Here is a 21,941-nt window from a genome sequence, read left to right on the forward strand (position 1 = left end):
TAGTAAGATATATTGATAAAGTATTTTCTGTTTTTTTTCTATTGCTAAAGTATTTTCTCTGCACAGAGACTATTTTGGATTGGGTTTCATATATATATATATCTGTGTTAAACCTTGCCATCCAACAGATTGCTGGTCCTGGGGTTGTGTTATCTTTGCTCTAGGACACTGATAAGGGTTGAAATAAGTTTTGCTCTGGTGAACACCATGAAAAAGACAAACAGGCAGGACTTGTTTAGGCAGTTTGAAATTTTATTATTTAGGCCTGTGCAGTGAGAAGACTGCTTTAAAAAAAACCACTAGTAACAGCTTTGAATGTTGTCTGAGGGGTCATGGCACCTTGAGAGCTGGTACCTTGATAGAAATCCTCCATTGCATCAGTTTTAATCAAATAAACTAAAAGCAATAGATCTCCGGGGATACACAATTTCTGAAGTGCTTTTCAAATCACTGAGGATCCTGCTTCAGTCATTTTTTTTAATCCCTCACCCTTCCCGTTTTCTGACATAACTGACAGCTGTTTCTCTTTACTACTCTCTCAGTGTCTGTTTGGAGAAATATATAAAAATACAGATTGTAAATTTAAGTCATTTCAAACCAATCTCTTTACTGTCATCTAATATTCATGAAAGTCTCTCCACCATGAAGATTGTGATGGTCATCTTTTAGCCAATTACTGTCAGTTGGATTCAGTTTTCTGAATCTGTGCTGTGTGTTGTGGGCATGCAAAGTGATATTTTTCTGAACAACATACTGTACTGTGTATCAGGTATTTGAGATGCTTTTCAAATAAATGTCATTTCTTATAGGCCCAACCTGACGTGTGTGTGTAAATTACAAGTTTAGTTTTTATTTATTTATTTATTTTTGGTTTGACAAACAGAAGAGCATTTCCTAAACTGTAAATCCTTTTGGATTAACTGGAACACTGTGAGCCACACCTTTATCACTGAGTATCAGTGGCTGATATTAATATTAATAAATTTATAATTAGCATCCCAAATAATATCCATAGACCGTATAAAAAATATCATAGTTAATGTGAATTGTGCCCCTTGCTCAGGTAGCTCGCCCCTTGCTAACCAAGCTATCGCAAACTCGCTAGCTTGGTTAGCAAGGGGCAAGCTAGCGCTAGCTTGGTTAGCTTTTCACGGTTTCTGGTCCCGCCGGGCTGGTAACCTGTGTTAACCACTGTTAACTCGTGTTAACCACTTCTAACCCATCCAAAGACGGTTAAAGTAAAATTGTAACCAACATTAAGCTAACAACGTTTGTCTTTCTAGCTCCTGTGGCCGAGTTTAAGTGTATGAATCACTGTGCCGTTAAAACTGTCTATCAGGACGTCGTGATAGCTCAGGTTAACATAACGTTTCGGTAAATTAAATGTGGTGAAAACCGTAAACTTAACTTCCTATACCATCTTTAGGTAGCTCTGAAAAGCTGCTATATCTGTTAAGGTAAACAGGTGAAAACGTTTTACTCCTGTACACTCAGATCGTTGCACAACTCTGTTCTGCCCGTTGTTCCTGTAGTTATGTTGTGCATGTCAAACTATCCTGGCGGAGTAGGAATAACATAAGGAAATACGTTTACTACATTTTATGAACAAATCCTCAATTCACAAGCAACACTAACAGACAGATAGGAGGCTGTAACCGTTTTTGGATGTGTCCTTTTTAATTTAGCCAGATATTGCTGTTCTCACTGTCACAGCCATTATACCACAAACAGAAGTGTGTTCTCATGTTCATGTTACACAAGACATAGAAGAACATGAGTCACCGGGTCTTAAAAGTGTTTTTCTTGTGTTGTAATTTGAAAGGCAATTTTCATTTTTTGCAAGTGGCGAAGCAGTTTGGAAGGCTTCGCTGCCTCATTAGAGAGCCGGTTGCCGCATATTATGCAGAGCGGGCTTCGTGCATGGGTACAACATGTCGCAATAAATCTATATTTCAAGTAGGACTCCTGGTATTGTCTGTTAAATGCAGCTTTGTTTTTCTTTGAAGTCGTAGGCTCTTCTTCTGTCTCCTCACTGGCCAAAGCATGGGCATTTGAGCTGCGCCATCTTGGATTTTAGTGGGAGTATACTTTCCATATTTGGCGGAGAGGCCGTTACTCTACGGGTCAGCCGGCCGAGAACCCGCCCACTTAGCTCGGAGCAACCGAGCTAGCCTAAGGCTAATCAGCTAGGCTAACCAGGCTGTAAATATGATTTTTTTAGGCTGTAAAGTTGGCTATTTTAACATGGGGGGTCAATGGAGAATTGCTCACTTCTGGAGCCAGCTCTCAGCGGCAGCCGAGGAGCTACAGCTCTGTGAACGCGGAAGTGATCCTCACTGCTGAAACCTACAACTCCCCCCTTGAGAGAAGCTAGCGGATGTAGGTCAGACTCGGAGTCAGACGTGTGTTTTGGTTAGGAAAAATCACGTGATTTATGACGTATGAACCACATCACTGCTTCATTCGGTATCGAAACCCTGTCATTGTAGCGTGGGTTCGATTCCCGTCAGAGCTGCATTGTTATTTAGCTCATGAATTAGACATTTGGAATGAGATCACATTTGCCATCTAGGGACTGAATACCCAGTATTCATCATCTTTTAAGCTGTGGACTATTTAGACTTGTTTTAGAATAGCTCACGATTCATAACACAAAATATCAGGCCACGTATATCGCTGTTTCCTACAACAATCAGACGTGTCAAATAATATAGCCTATGTATTTAATATATATACATTTAATATTTGTATTTTATTGTGTCAGCTTGAAACCATACAAACGTGTAGTCGAACAAGAATGTGCATGCCGAATCAAATCCCAAACAATCCATGAACCAATAAATGACACATCTTGATTGCACTTCATTTTTTTGGCCACTAGATGTCCTACTCGAGCACTGTGTCACTGAAGCCTCGGGTAATTGTTTTGAATCAGGTGTCGAAGCTTCAACAAAGCCTCGATCAGCCATCACTAACTGTATGTGGCCATAACTTGTCGATGTTCGCCGGATTGGCACCAGCCTTCACCTGCAACTGTGGGTGATGATACACGGTTAGCTTACACTAGTCCTTCTCAGATAGTGGGGCGCGCCGTGGCCCCGGCATCGCACCGCTTAGACGGAGATAATGAGACAAACGAAAGTCACCAAACGAAAAGTTAAGACGAGGAAATATGACGAAGCGTATGTAGCACTTGGCTTCACTGTGAGTACGGTGGGAGACGAGCAAAGACCGGTGTGTTTATTATCTATTTATAGGCGCGAAATGTATTAATTAAAATAATTGAGAAGCACTGGCTTACACCCATGATTACACCGTGTTACGTGTAACTTCACCTACTATGACATTACAAACTGTCATAGTACTATAACACTACAAAATGCAGTTAGCTACTAGGATTACTTTAACACTTCGTTAGAGACTTTTCGTTTTCGTTAGACCCGAATTATAGATGCTAAAGCTGCTTTCTTTGTTAGCATTTTATCACGGCATTGCGCCGTTAGGTTACCAGGAAATGTGGGCGTGTCTTGTGTCCACGTGTTTCAGTCAGAACCGCCCCTCGCTCATGTTCCGCTCCACCCTCTTACCAATAAATAAATAAATAATGATAATGATAATAAATAAATAAATGCAAATGCATCGATGGGAGGACAATTCGTTATATTGTTCGATTATTGTTATTTATACAATCTGTAAAAATGTGGGTACAGTCGATTAGTAAACTCTGTTACAACGCAACATGTCTGATATGTTTTAAAATGTGTGAAGCACCCTAAAGCTTCAGTTCCATAGCTGCAGTTGTAACTATGCAACTGTAGCTGTCCAATAAAAATAAATATGGTAGAATATAAAGTACAATATTTACCTCTGAGTGGGGTGCAAGTACCCCAAATTAGTACCTAAGTGCAGTACTTAGTTGAATGATTCAATGTCAGAATCTCGGAAATATAATTTACCAAATTTACTTGTTTATTATCCAAAGTTGAGTCTATTTGATGTAAGGGTTTATTTCACGTCGTTACTTACTCCGGCACAGTAGGTGGAGGTGTGCAAATGCAGGTTTAATTGACTAACCGCCAATAAACACAAAGAAGGAGAAGCCGGAGAAAACGAAGAAGAAGAAGAGGAACACAGCGGCGCTAGCAACTAGCTCGGCAGGTTACGTCGAGGAAATTCTCTGGTAAACCAATTTTTTTATGCTTTCATACGTTATACAGTAACAGTCTGCTATCTGTGCTGTGTGTGTAGCCGCTGTGAGACATTGATGAGTGAAAAACAGAGCCTTCTCATTTAATTATTTTGCTCCGGTGATGTTAGCTTTCTCGTTAACGCGAGGATTAGCCTGTAAACGTTAGCCGTTCATGCTAAGCCCTCGGCTAGTGTTTTAGCCCCTCGCCACTAGCTACGTCGTTAGCTACTCTTAATAATATCTTAAACTGTGTAGTTACTAAGACCACGCGAGATGTTAAACACAGTTAACTCTTCCCAAAGACTAAGTTAAGAGGAACGCTCGTCTGGCGTCAGTTTGTCTGTTAGTTGAGTTAGCTAGCTTGGTGTAAATAAGGTCAGTTCGTCTTGATGCCATAGTAATTCAAAGTTAATTCATATAGGAGGAAATACTTCGTGGTTGTTCTAAAGGAGTTGTATTTAAACGTTTTTGTCTCTGCGGGTCATGGAGAAAGTAAATGTTAAACGTATCGATGAGGGTAAAGAAGGCTAAATATTAAAAACACATCGTTGTGTAACACATTAAAATTCAATAGCAGCAGAAAGTACAGGCTCCAGAGTGAGCATAACGTCGAGTCAACATCTCTCTAAAACAGGTTCAATAAAAATCTAACATTATAGCGCTCAGGAAGGTGGGTTTTATTGCAGGGTTTTTGGAGTGCCCTAGTTTTAGCTAGGTAGTGTATCTAATATACTGGCAGGTGAGTGTGGCACACGGGTAAAAATGCAGTCATGCAACTGGTAATACATGTGCTGGCTCTAATCTCCAGGCTTTCACCTACATTCAAAACCCATCAGTCTTCACCACAGTGTGTTTTTACAGCTGTAAAAATCTAGACAAAAGGCAACATCAATCAAGTACACAAATCAATAAAGTACATCTGTCTACATAATAGCTCAGAGCATTTCACTTAATACAGCTGTAAGTTGTCTGTTATCAAAGTTGCTGCAATAACTGTGTTATTTATGACAGCACTAGCATTGCTCCTCAGTCTTTGTGTATCTCATATTGTCCTGTTGGTAAAGTTAATGTGAGATTTCTGTGTGTCCACTAAAGGCTTCTTTTCATCCTCTTCTAGAGTTGTCGTTCTTCATCACTCTGCCTCCGCCTTGTCCCCTTCACGAGCGCTGCAGGATTGTTGGGGTTTTAGTTCTCTTCCTGACCTGCCAACATGCCAGCTGCACTTACAGATTCCAGTCAGATAATCTGTGAAGTCTGGGCGAGCAATGTGGAGGATGAAATGAGGAAGATCCGGCAGATTATTCAGAGCTACAATTACATTGCCATGGTAAGAAACGTGCATGGATGTTGGCGCTGTTACAAGGAATAATAACAGCATTTGTTCACGGCCGAATTAGTAGAAAGAATGTGTTTAAAAACGTACAGATATTTTTCACTGAATGCTCAAAAAAAAGAAAACGATGAACCTTTGTTGTTGAAGATCACAAACTGAAGTAGATGAAGGTTTAGGCTAAGTGAGAACGACAAATATAACACTGAAAATGTCCATAGCACTTCGGTGTTTACTCAGAGATGATCACAATAGACCGATGATTTATTTGTCACCAGGACACAGAATTCCCTGGAGTGGTTGTCCGACCAATTGGCGAGTTTCGCAGCACAGTGGACTACCAGTACCAGCTGCTGAGGTGCAACGTCGATCTCCTGAAGATCATCCAGCTCGGACTCACGTTCATGAATGAGGATGGAGACTATCCCCCCGGCACGACGACGTGGCAGTTCAACTTCAAATTCAACCTCACGTAGGCGACCTGTTATTTCTCCCCTTTTCCTTCTTCTAGCACAAAAAAAGTTGTTTTTATTTTATATCATCCAGCCAGAAGTTTCAGAATCCTGTCTGTGCTTTTGTGGTTACTTCGTTGGCTGAGGTTGTGATCATCTTAAAAGCTTTATCATCTGATGGTCAACACTCTTATGGTAGCACTACTTGAATGTCTGCTTTTTCTTGTCCCTCGTAGAGAAGACATGTACTCACAGGACTCCATAGATCTGCTCCAGAACTCCGGCCTCCAGTTTAAAAAACACGAAGAAGAAGGAATCGACACACTCTACTTCGCCGAGCTCCTCATGACGTCAGGTCTGGTGCTGTGTGAAAACGTCAAGTGGCTCTCGTTTCACAGGTCAGTTGTTTGTTCTGATTCAGCTTCTGCATTGATACTTAGCAGAACTTTCTTTTTTCCACATAAAGACAACTTTTATGAATAAAATAAATTATTTGAAATATTTCTCCATTGCTTTAAGTCAAAAAGCAGCTGCACTTTTTATGTGCTTTGACACCGGCTTCAACTTTGAGCCATGGTGACTGCTTATTAGTTTAAATCCACCAACATCAGTGTAATCCAGCCACACCGACACGAATCCTTTTGCTGTGTTCTGTATTTTCTAGCGGCTACGACTTTGGGTACCTGGTGAAGCTCCTGACAGACGCACGGCTCCCTGAGGAGGAACATGACTTCTTCCAGATCCTCAACCTGTTCTTCCCTGCAATCTACGACGTCAAGTACCTGATGAAGAGCTGCAAAAACTTAAAGGTACCAGCAGGGAATCGTTGTTTCTGCTCAGCAGTTTGAGACTCCACTTGTACATGGTAGAAGACATAATCCATCGAATCATGTCTGGTCTTGAGACATCTGACTGATGTGTATCTGTGCAGGGAGGGCTTCAGGAAGTGGCGGACCAGCTGGAGCTGAAGCGGATCGGACGGCAGCATCAGGCCGGATCAGACTCTCTGCTCACCGGTATGGCTTTCTTCAGGATGAAAGAGGTAAGCTGCTCAGCACAGGTAAAGAAAAAAAAAACCAAACACATAATCACAAGCTATACTGTAAAAACTGCTGCTGCCCTTAACTTGATGTGGTGATTGATTCTTTACAGTGTAAAGCATGGTGCAAAGACTAGATGGGTCTAAGTGAAACTTCTTTTTTTTTTTTTTTTCCTCCAGCTTTTCTTCGAGGACAACATTGATGACGCAAAGTATTGTGGGAGATTGTACGGCCTGGGCTCGGGCTCCAGCCAACCCCAGAACGGCATCTCCAGCTCAGGCCAAGAGGAGACGAACAACAAGCACTGACCGAGCGCTCGACTTTTCAAGTGGAATTCGCACTTGTTTTAAAACCCAACCAGCAGGTGTCCCCTCTGATCTCCCTCAGCACTCGATCCCTGAACGAGACAAAAGCAAATATTTCTTTAAATTTCCCTCCTGAGTGACTGTAAAATGGACTCACAGTGACAGTGGATCCTTCACTGGCTCACTGGATTCTTTATAGTCACTTTTACTCAGAACACTTTTTAAAAATCTTTTTTTCCATTTACAGTAGTAGTGACACCTTTCTTTACAGCATGGGACCAGCTCCTGTATCACACTGTGATTTCAGACCAAACGTTGTCAGATCCTTCAGTTCAGACTCTCTCTCATCAGCGGGATTTCATTTTTTTAAGTTAATGCTGGAAGGGCCTGTAAATTAAAATGTATAATTTTGATGAGAATAAAAATGTTTTAGCTCTTTTCCACTTTCAGAAACTTTTAACGGTGTATAACTGTGCTTGGTTATGCATGTGTTTCAGTGGGAAAACAACTTGTTCTGTACATTCACCCACCAAACCAAACTGTCCACCGTCAGGTTTACAGATGTTGTGGTTACTGTTGTTTTTACATTCTACATTGTTTTAAACAGCTGTATATTAAATTGTTTTGTATTTTGAATGTAAATTTTAAGTATTTGATCTTTTTTTTTTTTTAAACCTCACTGACGCAGCTCGTTTAAAAAGCATAGGAGATTTGAGCCAAACACAAATTTCTTCTTACGATGTCAGAGGGGATGCTTTAAAATGGAAGGACTACAGCTAGAGCTGAAACAGTTGATTGATTTTTTTTTTTTCATAAAATTAATCAACTACTTTAATGATCAATTAATTCTGCAAAAATATTCTCACAGTTTTTCTGTTTTATAACTTTACAGTTTGAATCTTTTTGGGTTTAGAAATCAGTTTTAAAGGTGTCGTCTTTGTCTCTGGAGTTAAATCAGAAGTTACACATAACCCCAGCTTTAACTAACATTTGATTATTGATTAAAAACTAATTGTTTAGTTGTTCCAATAACAGTCAAATAATGTCCAGATTTCCCAAAAACAAACTGATCAAAGCAACTTTTCAGAACCCAAAAGACGTTCAAATCACAATGTTATGAAACAGAAAAGCAGCAGGTCCTCACATGAGAGAAGGTTTAAGCAGTGACTATTAAAAAAAAAAAAAAGATCTTGAAATTTAAAAATGAATTTAAAACAAAGACATTCCTTTGAGTGTTCAAAGTTTTTCAAGTCTGTCCCAAAACAAGACGTTTCAGGGTTCATGTGACTTGTTTTAATACAGACTTGGAAAAAAAACTAAATCTGACTGTCCAATCAGAGTTCTGCACAGTCCCGTATGAGCAGTCAGATTAGAACATGGAAGGATATCAAACAAATCACGCCTAGCAACAAATGACATCACTCAGCTATTACCTGCACTTCCTGTGAGTAAGCAGCGAACTCGCCTCCAGCTCCAGGGCACACAGCTCTGCCTCTGTCAGCCTCCTTCAGGCATCTCTGGATGTAGAATCAAATGGACTCAGGATGCTCCACCATCTTGTAAATAAAGATTTTTTTTTTATTCAACAAACAGCTGTACAGTGGACGTGCTTCTTTCAGTCCCAAAGTGAGAGGTTCAGGTGCAGAGTCGCAGGGAAGCTTTCAGGACAGACGGACTTGATCCGTATTTATGGAGCAGATCTTTGGCCACTTGTTGCAGGGACTCGGAGACAGATGGTGAAGACGTGGAGAAGTGCAGGAGAACCAGGCAACATTCAACAACATCTGGATGAGGATACATCTGAGAGAAAACACAAAGATAGAATAATCTCCACAGGGTGAAACTTTGTTAATGCCCTGACGTTTCCTCTACAGACATCTATGTATGTGAAATGCTTGTAGAGCTGTACCTTGATTGTCTCTGGCAGGTCAACCAGCTGTTTCTGGTGCTCTGACATCTTGGCAGACAAAGAGACGAGAGTCTCCTGGACATCAGGTCTGAGGGAGAGAACACCGACACTTCAATCGTCAATCATCAAACTGTTAGACGTCAGCAGGAGACGACTGATGTAAGTTATGTTCTCGTATTCAAAGGACAAAGTAGTCATTGTTTTACGTTATATTACCTGACAGTTTATACTATTATAGACAGTTTTAGTAACTATAGCTGCCAGAAAAACAGATGGAGTAAGAGCTTCAAACCAGCTCCAAACCCAAACATCATAAAATGAAAAAGAACAACAAATGAATCCATCATCAATAACAGAACTCTCACCGCTTCCCAGCATCAGCGGACCCCCGTCTGTCTGGCGACTCTCTGGCGGAGGATATCTGTGGGGGCGTGTCGGCTTGTTCCTCCCCGGAGTCGAGCTGCCCTGCCTGGGCTTGGCTGTGCTGAAGCACCATGGTGGCCAGCTGCCCCTGGATCTCTCTCACTGACCTCTGGGTGGCCTGATAGGCAGCGTGAGGCTCAGACAGAAGAAGCGATGCATCAAAGTCCAGTTTATCCAGCCCGCTGGTCGGCGGGCAGATGCTCTCTCTGAACTCTGATAATCCTCCGTTCAACGTTTTGTCCTTCACCTCGTCTCCAGCACAGGAGTCACCTGCTGAGAGGGACAGTCCGTTCTGGATCTCCTGGTCTTTGGCTGAGCGGCTCCACCAGTGTTCATACAGACGGTGGTAATGGACAAAGGCCTGCAGACTGTTGGCAGCAGCTTTGGCTTCTTCTTCTGTATGATGAAGTGTTCTGGGATGTTTCCTGGAACAAACACTGACATCACCTGATGAAACGGAAAGAGAAGAACTTATGGATGGTGGTGTGACAATAACTGAAAGGTTTCTTTTGCACTAATTCAGAAATGATTGATTGATTGATCAGACAAACAGATGTACCATCAGGGAACAGCAGCCTGCAGAGCTCTGCAGAGACACAGAAGTGTCCGGCGTCTCTCGGCCAAGACACTGCCCTCCACAGTTCCTTTATCAGCTGTTCATCATCGTCCAATAACCAGCTCAGTACAGAATGGGTCAGATGGAGGGATGAATACAGCAGGACCTGAGGATGAGGAGACAGACACATGGACAGACAAATACAGAAAGACAGTCAGATAGGGGGAACAGATAAGGAGGTCAAATTATCTTTCTTCTTTCTTCTTTCTTCATCTTCTCTTCCTGGAGACCTTTTTAACTCAGTACCTGTCTGAGGGGGACGCTGGTGGTCGGCCTTGGACACTCCACAGACTTCAGTTCCTGCAGAAGAGCTCCGGCACTGCGATGTCCTACTGACTTCTGTGAAACACCAAACTGCTCCTCCCACACGTCTCTCACTCGGTCCTGGAAGCTGATGCGACCCTCACCTGGTGACGCCCACGGGTGACCGGAGACGCAGGACTGAGACACAGCTCTGGGGTCTGCCAGCATCTCAGACAGCAGCTCAGTGACACAGAGATGCAGCCTGTGGACCTGCGGATGATGGAAATCATTATTTAGTTCAGTAATTTCAGGATTTCACAACAACTTTGTCAGACCTTTGGTCAAAAAGGTAAAAACCTGCCTCTGACTTTTCTACTGAAACGAACAAACATCAGCGGCGTTCAGTTCTTTCCTTCTCGTCTTGTCCTGTTAGACGTGTTAAGGATTCAACCAAAGACTAAACTGAAAATAAAATAAAAACCAACTTTGTCTGTGTTGTGGATTGTTTGTGTGTGTCTTTGTGATGTCTTTGCCACTGACCAACAGACTCTCCTGTGAGCTCAGGACCTCATGGGCTCCGACCCAGTTCTGAGCATCAGCCAGGTCTTTAGCACACCTCAGTGCCAGCGACTGAGCCAGAGCAACCTCCCCAGAAATTCTCGCTAGGTTGGCCGCCGTCCTCAGAGAGGAGACGTCGTTCTTCCTGGCAATGACTTTGGCTGCATCGAAACTGGCCCCAGCAGCCAAGTAACTGGGAGAAGAGGCAAAGCAAACAAGAAAGGGCAGGTTCAAATAATGTTTGTAAAGAGATTGAAATGAAAATCAAATGCTAGTTTAACCACAACAGAAAGATGAGAAGACGAAGGGCAGTGTTGTGCCAGAGAAGATTCCTTAAATCTCTCTGGTTCTCACCATTTAGCAGCGGCAGAGAAATGTCCGTCCTTCTCCAGCACAGCCGCCCAGCAGGTGTACAGCTCCTTCAGGACGGGCTCGTCTGCCGGCAGCCTGGCTTTCACCAGAGCTATGGCCTCCCTGTCATAAAACACACACACGTCTCCATATGAATATCACCTGGAGATGGCACAGACGACAAGAAGGACTCCAAGACAAGCATAAGGTTATATATAAATAACAAGAATTATTTTAGTGTAATTAGAAATGTTTTTTGGTAGCACAACAAAAGCATTCACACTCCCCTGTAGTTACGTATATATCCAAAAGTGAAAGATGAAAATCAATAATTATCCATTAAAAACTGAAAGATTAAAGAAGTGAACCTGTAGAGCTTGTGAGACTGCAGCAGGTCGATGGCCTCATACAGCTTGTTGATTGACAGCAGGTGGGACGCCGCCTTCAGGTACTGCTCCTGCAGACACAGCTGCTTGACGAAGGCCTCCACCGTCCGGCTCCACACCTCGAACCCGGCTGGAGGAGCAAACGCAGAGTTTCAACATCAGAAGCAAAGACCAATAAAAGCCAAAGGAGAAGGAGAAGGCCCAGTTTTAAGTCAACATAAATCAGTATAACAGTGGTCACCCATGGGAGCGATGGAGAGCAGGTGGTCGTTCAGCTCTCCTTTCTCTGTGGCGAGCTGCAGCGCCCCCTGCAGGTCTCCACTCCACAGCCTCAGGTACACAACAGTCTCACAGTGGCCCGCCTCCACGTGGCCCTGCTCTGAAGAACAACACACACACAGCAGCATGAATGACTTCACCATCTAAAAGAAAGAGTTATTCCAGGCCGAGCGAAAAAAAAAAAAAAAGAGCGTCTACCTTCTGACTCAAACATGCGGTGCAGAGCCTGTCTGTCAGAGAAGAGGCCGAGATGGATGTGCTCTCCCTGACCTGGGACACAGCCTGCAGGGGGCGCTGGAAAACAAACACACATGTTGGTACTTCACTGACATAACACAGTCCCTAGCTCCTTACAGTAAAACTGAATCAAACCTAATCCTATCTGAACTAAAACCATATGGAAACAAAGTCAGATCCCTTAGTCTCACCACTGCTGTGTCTGACAGAGGCCAGAGTGATGCAGTCCTGCAGCAGCTCCTCTTTGGGCCGATGGTCCATGGATGTGCTGATGGGCAGCATGGAGCGAGGCTTCTTCTTCTTCAGCAGGTTTGTGTCGAGAAACACTTATGAACAAATCCATACAGTTACATACAGAAACAAGCATACACACAACTTCAAACGCACATCCAGCTCACGTCGTATTGTAAAATTTAAGAACATATTATACCTGGTTTGTCTTTGCTCTTTGCAGCAGCAGCAGAGGATTTTCTTTGCATCTCAAAAGTGGCTGAAACAAAATAAATCTGTGTCAATACGTCTGTGACACTTAAAGATCCCAACGATCTTTATCGCAACTGTTGTTTCCTACGCTGTTACCTGGTGGAGGTACAGGACTGTTTGTCGAGCTGACTTCATCGTCCTCGTCTTCATCAGACAGCTCCTGTCCCTTCAGCTTCTCTGCCACTGAAACCGACGCCCCGTTCATCTCTGACGGCACAGCCCCTCCCGCTCCCGACGTCTTCTTGTTCTTCCTCTTCTGCTTGGGATTGGCCTTCATCTTCTCCTTCAGCTCGATCATCTTTTTCCCTGAGAGTTTAAGCATGTGCACGTTACAGTCTGATGATTACACCAAAAGGCAGAAAGAGCAAAGAGCGAGTGAGCTCTGGAGGATGTGGCTCTGGGTGTGTTCACCTTTAGGCGGCTTTGTAAACTCTTGTTTGGAGACTCTCCACTCCTGCAAGGTGAAATCCTTCCCTCCAGTCCAGATCACATCTGGATCCACAGGTGACCAGTCCACACACAGCAGGTAACCAATGTGACCACGGTAATTAGAGACAGCTGCCTCCTGCAGCACATCCCACACCTGACCAGAACAAACACATCCAGCAAAGGTGAAAGAAATCGGTGGATGCATTAGAAACCAAGTCCACTTATTAGATGAGCATTAACTCCTCAAAAGGAAACATGAGGCAGATTACAGATGTTGTTCTTAAGCTTTGGGACTCATACAGAAAGACTGTGATGCATCTGTCATTATCATGGTTTTACACCCATGACGATGGCCTGGGACTGACCTGGGCTGTGCCGTCGTACGACACGGTGACCAGCCGGGCCTCATGGTGCGGACTCCACGCCATGCTGGTGATTTTAGCTGTATGACCACAGAGCCTGCGATATGGCTCCGTCAACACCGCTGGGCTTTCTGGAGGATTTTCTGCACCAAAGCAGAACACTTATATTAATACCCACCAAGTCCTTTAAATGTTACATGCCGTTTCGAAAAGTGCGCTTGAGGTATTCACCGATGATGGAGCGAAGGTCGTGCACGAAGACGATGGCGCTGCTGGAGCCTGAGGCCAGGAGGCAGTGTAGCTCAGGTGGAGAGCTGTGGTCATGATGCCACCGTAGCGTGTTGATGATCTTGTGGTGCTGCTGGATGCTGCACAGCAGCTTCAGACTGGGAGCCTGATACACATCAATACACCTGCAGCAGAGAGTGCATGCACACACACACATTCTGTGTTTCAGTCTTCCTGACCAATGCAAGTCCAGCACTCAGTCTCTTTTTAGGTCTGTTTTGAAAGTGACCCAGTTAAAGTACAAACGTTTTCTCATGAACTAATCCATTTTTCCCATACACGCTGTCATTGGACAGTTGGTCCCTCCCAGGACTCCACAGGCTGATGGTCTATTATGAGAAAGGTCAGCCCTGGCCATTCACTCACCCGTCCTCGTTGCCGATGGCAACCACTTTCCCATCTGGCTTCCAGCTGAGGTCAGTGTGTGGAGACAGCTTGTGCTGTTGGGAATCAGAGATCACCTTTATAACCTATTCAAATCACCTCCATTTACATTCAGCAGCAAACACGCAACAAGCGCTCAGAGCCAGGAGCCATGGTATCCGGCCGATTAACGCTTTGACACTGAGGGCCAGAAGTCTGTGGACGTCTACTGTGAATCTCCTGGGTTTGTTCTCCACCTTGAGGCGTGTTTGCCAGGTTTTACTGACCATCGCTCCTGGTTCCTTAAAGTGTTTCTGAGGCCTGTGCATGGATGTAAAAAGAGCCTGAGAGAGAACTGACAAATAATCAGCAGCACAACAGACTCTGGCTTCTAAGTTACACGAGCTCTGTGGTGGGTGTCAGAGGAGGTAACTTCTGCTTTTTTTATGACATTTAAACTTCTATGCATTTGGAAATATACATAAATCAAGATTAGTCTCTTATGTGCACATACCATCAAGCTGTTGCTTTCTAGTAACATGTAGAACCACCTGTATGAATCTTGGAGGAACTTGACTGCATCAGGATTCTGAACAAAACTGGAAATTGATTTGTAAATTGGCCAAATGGATGCACGCATCAGTTCTACGAGCCGTGGGGAAAACATGTCTCCTTATTCTCCAGCTGAACCATGTTGATGAATGAAGACATCTAAGAAACAGTGACCATGATCTACTCACTGAACCACTCAGCACCACAGACACTGTGTTTGTGTCTGTGTCTGTGTTTGACCACAGAAGTCAAACACAGACACAGACTGCAGGTGAAATGGTCCAGGGAATTATATCAGCACCACATCAGCATCGCCCCCACCTTGATGTTGTTAGTGTCTCTGATCAGCTTGTCGATGTCGGACGCCTCGCCGCTCAGCTTAGACGGATCGTGCTGCAGGATGACACCTTCGCCTGCGCAGCTGTACAGGCTGTAGGACGACTTCCCTCCTGCTGCACCTGAGCATCACACACACAAACATGTCAGTTCTGGACGATGAGTCAGCAGACTGATGATTATACACTGTAGGGATCTCATGTCAGCATCCTGTATGAGCAGGTGAAAAAGTTTTATAACCAAGGGGGAGGGGTGTAGGTTTCAGCAGTGAGGATCACTTCCGCGTTCAAAAAGCTGCAGTTCCTCGGCTACAGATAGAGGACCGGAGCAGCTAATGTTAGGAACGCTGTTGCGGTGTGTTCCGTGCTCTCAGAGTCCGTTTATTGCGGGAATACTAGGCTACAATTTTATTTCGTCTCATTTTTCTGTTTAAAAAGTCGGACATTGCATGGACAGAGCAGCTCCGTCAGTCAGCGGCTGCTGTAACTGTAAGTGGATAGTGGATGGAGGCAGCGGTGAAAGCCGGTAAATATTAAATATTGCTCCGAGCTAAGTGGGCGGGTTCTCGTCCGGCTGACCCGTAGAGTAACCGCCTCTCCGCCAAATATGGAAAGTACACTCCCACTAAAATCCAAGATGGCGCAGCTCAAATGACCATGACTCCCCGAAACCAATGGGCGACGGCACGGGTGCTACGTCCATGTCTTATACACATGCTCATACACATGTTTATAACTCATGTTACAAAATAAAAGTAAGGCGTGTTTGAAACATGTTAGATATCAGAGGTCCTAGTTTTCACTGTCTAAAAAGTCTAGAAAAAAATCACTGATCTGATTCATGAGATGTAATTAAAAAGTGATTGTAGTTATCACCTCCTTGGAATGGAATCAGCATGTGGTCTAAAATGCACTCAGTATGCAAAGGATTTAAATAAAAAGGAAAAAGGAGCCATCAGCAGATTGTTGGCACTGCAGCAATTATGTTTACAGCTTCGAAGCCGAGAGACTGATACGCCAATCAAGATGTCATCTGCCGACAGCTGGTGAGATCAGCTTCCTAAGTTCTGATTTCCCTGCGTGTGCCTGAAGTGTGGGGCAGGAGGGGGCAGTAAGTGTTTTCTGAGCTCATTCAATTACAGAGTCGATTACGAAAGGGCGCGCAGAGATGTTTGGGCTTTTTTTTTGGTTTTTGTTTTTGTTCTGCTGACTCGCTGCTTTTCGGCATCCCACCGCCGGTGTTTTTGCTGGGTCAGAGTGTTCAGAGCAAACAGCAGCAGTTGCTAAGAGTTCATTAGGAACTTACCAAATGACATCGGGGGGACTGGAGGTCCCCAAGCCAATGTGTACACTGTTTTTCGGTGATAGGAACTCGATATCTGAGGAGGCCTGGGGGGGAGGAGAAGCAGAATAAATGACAGGTCAGGAAGAGAGAGCGTGGACAGCTGCTGGAAAATAGAACTCTGGGAGCTCGAGGGATTATGAGAAGGATCCACGAGGCCCCCCAGAAAAAAAAACAACAATTAAAGTTTCCAAACTTAAAGTCCAACTGAAATTTTAACAGTCATCTCTTTTTGCAGCAGAAATTCACGTCACAAGTCGTTTTTAAATGTTGAGATCACACAGCATTGGCTTCCAAACTAAACATGATACAACTCAGATTTTAGGCGAGTGCAGAGAAACTGAAGCGACTTGTTTAGGTCCTGATTTTTTTCCTCCTTCCTGCATCAAAAACTTTAAGAGGTGGAACTGAGATGAATTATCGGTGGACCGATTTGATAAACTCCTGGTGACATGTCGAAATAGTGAATCTTACTTGTTTGAGAAGACGTCGTAGATTCCAACTTTACCATCATCTGTTCCAAAAGACAAGGATCCTTCTTTCTTCGGATGCCACGCCAGCTGCAACGAAGGAAAAGGTTCTTCATGCATCTTATCTCACGTGCTCCTTTTGTGTCATATAGGAGCTCCTGAATGGACTAACAGCCTCACATCGATCAGCCAGACATTAACCTCAGACAAGACTGAGGTTTGAACATTACAATGAAAGATTTTAGGAGCAGGTGGTCTCATCAGCAGCTCAGCTGAAGTATTTATTAAAAAAAAAAAGAAATTTAGACAGTGAAGAAGATTGTTGTCTTTGTCCTTGCTGATCTGAGATGCTGCTCCTCCCTCTAATACATTTCAGAAAAATAATATTTTACTATGATAAACTTAAAGTATCTTAGACAAAATCAAATTAAAGCTAAACATCTTACCGCTGTGACCTTGGACTTGATGCCCTGCCAGAAGGACCTGGTGTCGTACGGGTTCTGGGTGGTCAGCGTGTTCCAGACCCGGATCATGTTGTCACCTACACCCAGTGCCAGACACCCTGTACCCACAGGGGAGAAGGTCAGGGTGTAGACAAAACCGCCCAGGGTGGGCAGAGTCCAGCAGCAGTCCAGAGAGCCCAGGTCCCAGCATTTAATCTGGAAAATAAAGACTCAGGTCAGGGCTCTTAGCAAACACACTACTTCCACATGAGAGAATGAAAGGTCATCAAAGTGCTGTCCAATAATATTTAATAGTAACCAATTTATAGTTAATAGTATACATATACTGTATATGTATAAATACAGCAAACATAAAAAAGCCAGCTGTCCCGGTGAGTGTCAGACCAAAGGCTGTTGAAAGCACAAGCTGTGACTCACCTCTCTGTCCATGGACGTGCTGATGAGCAGCTCTCTGTCGTCCTGCAGGTGAACTGAACTCATGTTGAAGACGATCCTGCTGTGGTTCTGGCCCTCTGACGATGTCCCCAGCAGAGTCCACCTCTGCTTCCCTGACCTGGTCAAGTCCCACAACACCAACTCCCCACTGAGGACACACACACACACACACACACAAATATAAAACCAAGCCAGATCATAACTAATCCAGGCCTTTCAGGATAAATAACATTTATGTAATTTATGTATGTTTTCTGGTCTTTTGCATGGACCTGTTTTACTGCACTGAGTTCTTCTTCAAATCTCAGAATTCAAGCAAAATTCAAAGTCTATATTCCACACTGCCTTTTTACATTTCATTAATTTTATTTGCCACTCAGCCAGGATGCTCAACAAATACATTTCCTGATTTGCAGAAGCATTAAAATGATTCATAGGGCAAAACACCACCTGTTTAAAGGTCTCTCTGTAAAAACTTGTATTTGCTTGAGAAAATGATTAATTAAGGGGTTAAATATACTGAATCACAGATCAGATGTGTGCATCATACTGCTGAAAACCACTACAGAGCTCTGCTGTTACCATGTTTCATCAGATTGGCTCGGATGTTCAGATTAAAAGACGCGTGTGTGCACCTGAAGCAGCTGGACACAAGTTGTGTTGGTCGTCCCTTCGGCCAGTGGACGTTGAGCCAGAGTCTCTCTTTGACCCCGGGGTCGACTGCAGAGCCTCTTTTCTTCAGATACGGCAGCTTCAGAGTCATCACACCTGCGAGTGGAGGAAGGTGAGAGGATTAAAAATGAACATCACGTTCTTTCTCACAGGACATAAGCAGTTTCATTACAAAACTAATGAACTAATATATATTTCAAACACTAGTTTTACTAAAAGACCCAATTTTAGATTGAAAAATAAATGTGAGAATCCTCTGTCCTACTGACGACTACTCACTGTACTATAACCAACAGAAAATCTAATTTGGTTTCATCTCTCTCACCTTTGCCCTTCACTGTGCTCCAGATCCTCACCGTCTGGTCTTTGCTTCCAGAGGCGAGATAGCAGCCCTTCTCCTCCCCTGCAGACTCTCCATTAGTTGCTATAGCATGAAAAAAAAGGTCGATATAATATAAACAAACATTTTCCATCACAACATTAGTATTTACAATATTTTTTCCTCTATATACTATAATAGTCTAGTCATTTGTGCAAAGATAACACACACACTGGGGAATACATGCTGCTACCCCAATAAACCAAAGAGGGGACTGATATATAACTGCTACCTTCACTGTCCTCAGGTCTGCTGTTGAGGGCGTCCTCTCTGGGGACTGGCGACCACGCCAGCGAATGGATCTCATCATCGTGACCACGGAGACGCTGCATCACCTCGCCTTTCTTACTCACATCAATCAGCACGATCATCCCGTCTTTGTACCTTAGAGAGTGTAATGACGACATTGTCAAACCACTGATATTTCTGTGCTTCTTTGGCTTTGCCTTTCAGAGGCAAATGCAAATGTAAGAATCCTAGAGTTTTATGGACTCTAAGGTTTTTTTTCTTGTAATGGCAGGCTCCAGAGAGCCGCCTGGGTGTCTTTATACAGTTAAATATAAAGGAACTTCTGACGCAGCATATAAGTAAAGAGGTGAAAATATGACACCAGCACAGGAGCCAGCATTTGTTCAGTTTCGGGTTGTTTGATGGCAGATAAAGTCACAGACTAAAGACGAAAACCACTGTATGACTCGTGATCCACCAGACTGACCTGTGGTCTTTACAGTGGTGTTCTCTGTGGTTCTCTTACCCGACAGCCACAGTGTTCCAGCTGTGAGGGGAGCAGGTGAGGCAGAAGATGGTCCTGGGCTCCGGAAAGAAGCTGGCAGTGTCTCCTGTGTGGTACCAGTGACAGACAACGATGCCCTTCTCGTCCCCCGACACCACCAGGTTTTTATCCACCGGGGACCAGTGCACCGCTGAGACAGGGCTCTGTGTGGGGGAACAAAAGGACATGTTGAACCTGCTTCATTCATGTTGTGCAATCCACCTCCATTATTTATTATTTACAAAGACAATTTCTGACCTCAGGATCCAAATCTGTCCTCAGAGATGGAAGCCTAACCATCCTGCCCGTCTGTGCATCTCAGTGTTCAGATCAAACCAAAGAAAAAAAACTTATCCCCTGAGGGCATAATTTGAAGCAAATAATTGAAAGTAAATAAGCAATGCCCTCTCTGTGTGTCCAAATATGCCCTTGAGACAGTCAGTGAATTGCTGCAGAGGAGTGGCTTGGAAGCCAACCACAGAAATCTGTTCAATCTGCCATTTGTTCCCCTGCACAATAAAAACTGTCCTCTACATCCTGTCGAGCTTGGATGGTCAACTTTCTCTCCAAACTGGGTTAGAAGTCCAAAGTCTCCATGAAAGCACAGAAACATGAAAGCAAAATGTCAGAGTGCCCCTGCCTCAGAACTGGGGAAGCTGCCTCCTGGTTACCTTTTATCTGTGATGCAAAGCAGCCTGCAGCCTGCAGGGGGCACCAGTGTGTTGTAAGAAAAAATGTAGAATTTCTCAGGCATTGAGAGAGCTGACACTCACCTGATGGGCTGCATGCTCCCTTATAAGAGTCTTGTTGTGCGAGTCCCAGAAGCGAATAGTCCCATCATTGGAGGAGCTGACACAGAGGTGACTTTGTCCTGCATCCTGACAGAATGAAAAGCCTGACACCAAATCTTTGTGGCCGACGAGCTCACCTGGAAAAACACAGAGATCTGGAGGTGTCAGTGTCATCACAGTGCAAAGGCGGGAAAAAAAGTCTGAAAGGTGCTGAAAATAAAGGACAGGCCAGTGATACCTCTGCAGAATCAAATGATGACTGTAGGTTTTAGCCTTTAAAGACTTTACAAGGCTCGAAACGAACCATTATTTCCATTATTAATTAATCTGTTGAGTATTTTCTATCAAAGGGGCATTCCACTGATTTTATGAGTGATAATGAAAATCATTTGATGAACCGAGAGGATTATTACTCAGCATGTAGAAACAGCTGTATAATGTTCTCTGTGGCTCTGAAGGAGCTTTCCAAAGTCTAAGAAAACAGCCCCTGATGGGCTTAAGACTTTCAGTTTTTTACAGAAGGTCTGTGTTAAAAGTGGACATTTACTAGGGCAGATCAAATGAAAGATGCTATTGAACTTCCTCCCTTCCCTTCTGTTTTTGGAAGCTACTGAAAGTGAAATAAATGAAATACAGTGAAACAAGAGACATTTTTGATCGATTAATAGCTTAAACGATTAACTGATTATCAAATTTGTTTTACTGACTGATCTAACGATCACTCCAGCATCAATCAAAAGGGACTTATACACTTTACATGCTCAACCACTCATTTAAAAAACAACAAAGAAGAAGCAGCACGCCACTCTTGCGAATGTTATTTGAACTTGGGTAGATCTTTAAACCAAAGATTTTTTTTGGTCTTTCTGTGGCTGACGATCTGGTTAATCAACTAATCATTTCAGCACCCGATTTCTCAGAGAACTGATCCATCCAGACAGTGAGACTCCTGTTTTTTCTTCAGTACAGACGCCAAGATCAGCTCGACTTGAACAAAGACGCGACTTCTACCTGCGTCTGACACATGTTGTGGCTACAGGGACGTAAAGACACCAGAGTGAGCCGTGTGCTGTGTGCGATGCCCAGCGGTGAGGGCAGACTCACCTGCCACCCTGCAGGTGGACGCAGACACGTCAATCAAATAAATGATGTTTTTGCCTCCGACGCCCAGTAAACCGCCGCTATTGACGTCACTGCAGCGCGAGCAGTACCAGTTGGGAGAGGCGGGCAGCGACCTTTCGTGCATGGCGCCTCGGACAGTTTAAATGTTTTACTTTTTTCTCTAATAAAGTCTGAAAAACCAAAATCAAACTTCTCACGTTACCCACACTGTCGTAGCTACAACAGTGACTGCCGTACGGCCAACGTGGTGTCGTAAATCTTGCCGGTGCCGAGGACGGAATCCTTGTTGGGTCAAACCATGCCGAGTTTTATTTCTCAAAACATAAATACAGCTGTGTAACAGCCGCTTTGCTGGTTAAACTAT

At 43.8% G+C, this 21,941-nt stretch overlaps 2 protein-coding genes across 2 annotated transcripts; one reads left to right on the plus strand and one right to left on the minus strand.

The window, feature by feature from the left end:
* The first annotated feature begins 4,099 nt into the window (after nucleotides 1–4,099).
* cnot8 (CCR4-NOT transcription complex, subunit 8) lies at nucleotides 4,100–8,543 on the plus strand. The gene is made up of 7 exons (XM_041051589.1): nucleotides 4,100–4,180; nucleotides 5,307–5,516; nucleotides 5,798–5,991; nucleotides 6,208–6,369; nucleotides 6,636–6,780; nucleotides 6,903–7,013; nucleotides 7,191–8,543. Exons 2-7 carry the CDS (start codon nucleotides 5,400–5,402, stop codon nucleotides 7,317–7,319), a joined length of 858 nt encoding a protein of 285 aa, XP_040907523.1. The 5' UTR covers nucleotides 4,100–4,180; nucleotides 5,307–5,399; the 3' UTR covers nucleotides 7,320–8,543.
* A 52-nt stretch (nucleotides 8,544–8,595) lies between these two features.
* gemin5 (gem (nuclear organelle) associated protein 5) lies at nucleotides 8,596–21,775 on the minus strand. Its single transcript, XM_041051588.1, has 28 exons — nucleotides 21,560–21,775; nucleotides 20,438–20,592; nucleotides 19,647–19,828; nucleotides 19,125–19,276; nucleotides 18,839–18,937; nucleotides 18,477–18,609; nucleotides 17,824–17,989; nucleotides 17,389–17,601; nucleotides 16,947–17,032; nucleotides 16,437–16,519; nucleotides 15,117–15,253; nucleotides 14,247–14,320; nucleotides 13,824–14,005; nucleotides 13,596–13,735; nucleotides 13,213–13,384; nucleotides 12,898–13,107; nucleotides 12,749–12,808; nucleotides 12,510–12,644; nucleotides 12,280–12,375; nucleotides 12,044–12,181; nucleotides 11,785–11,932; nucleotides 11,420–11,539; nucleotides 11,048–11,258; nucleotides 10,511–10,777; nucleotides 10,208–10,370; nucleotides 9,591–10,095; nucleotides 9,226–9,313; nucleotides 8,596–9,116 (listed from the first exon to the last, which is right to left on the minus strand). The coding sequence occupies exons 1-28, from the start codon at nucleotides 21,699–21,701 to the stop codon at nucleotides 8,952–8,954; spliced, it is 4,422 nt and encodes a 1,473-aa protein (XP_040907522.1). The 5' UTR covers nucleotides 21,702–21,775; the 3' UTR covers nucleotides 8,596–8,951.
* Nucleotides 21,776–21,941: the final 166 nt, after the last annotated feature.

Source organism: Toxotes jaculatrix, chromosome 12 (assembly GCF_017976425.1).
Source record: "Toxotes jaculatrix isolate fToxJac2 chromosome 12, fToxJac2.pri, whole genome shotgun sequence".
In the NCBI taxonomy this organism is placed as follows: domain Eukaryota; kingdom Metazoa; phylum Chordata; class Actinopteri; family Toxotidae; genus Toxotes; species Toxotes jaculatrix.

What these genes read in the sequence shown, in the direction of transcription:
- cnot8 (XM_041051589.1), top strand. Translation starts at nt 5,400, where the DNA reads ATGCCAGCTGCACTTACAGATTCCAGTCAGATAATCTGTGAAGTCTGG. An exon ending in AAGTGGCTCTCGTTTCACAG is followed by an intron (nt 6,370 to 6,635) that starts GTCAGTTGTTTG and finishes TGTATTTTCTAG; the next exon opens with CGGCTACGACTTTGGGTACC. An exon ending in AGAGCTGCAAAAACTTAAAG is followed by an intron (nt 6,781 to 6,902) that starts GTACCAGCAGGG and finishes GTATCTGTGCAG; the next exon opens with GGAGGGCTTCAGGAAGTGGC.
- gemin5 (XM_041051588.1), bottom strand. Translation starts at nt 21,701, where the DNA reads ATGCACGAAAGGTCGCTGCCCGCCTCTCCCAACTGGTACTGCTCGCGC. An exon ending in GCACGTCCATGGACAGAGAG is followed by an intron (nt 17,602 to 17,823) that starts GTGAGTCACAGC and finishes TTTATTTTCCAG; the next exon opens with ATTAAATGCTGGGACCTGGG. An exon ending in CTCTGTCAGACACAGCAGTG is followed by an intron (nt 12,376 to 12,509) that starts GTGAGACTAAGG and finishes TTTGTTTTCCAG; the next exon opens with CGCCCCCTGCAGGCTGTGTC.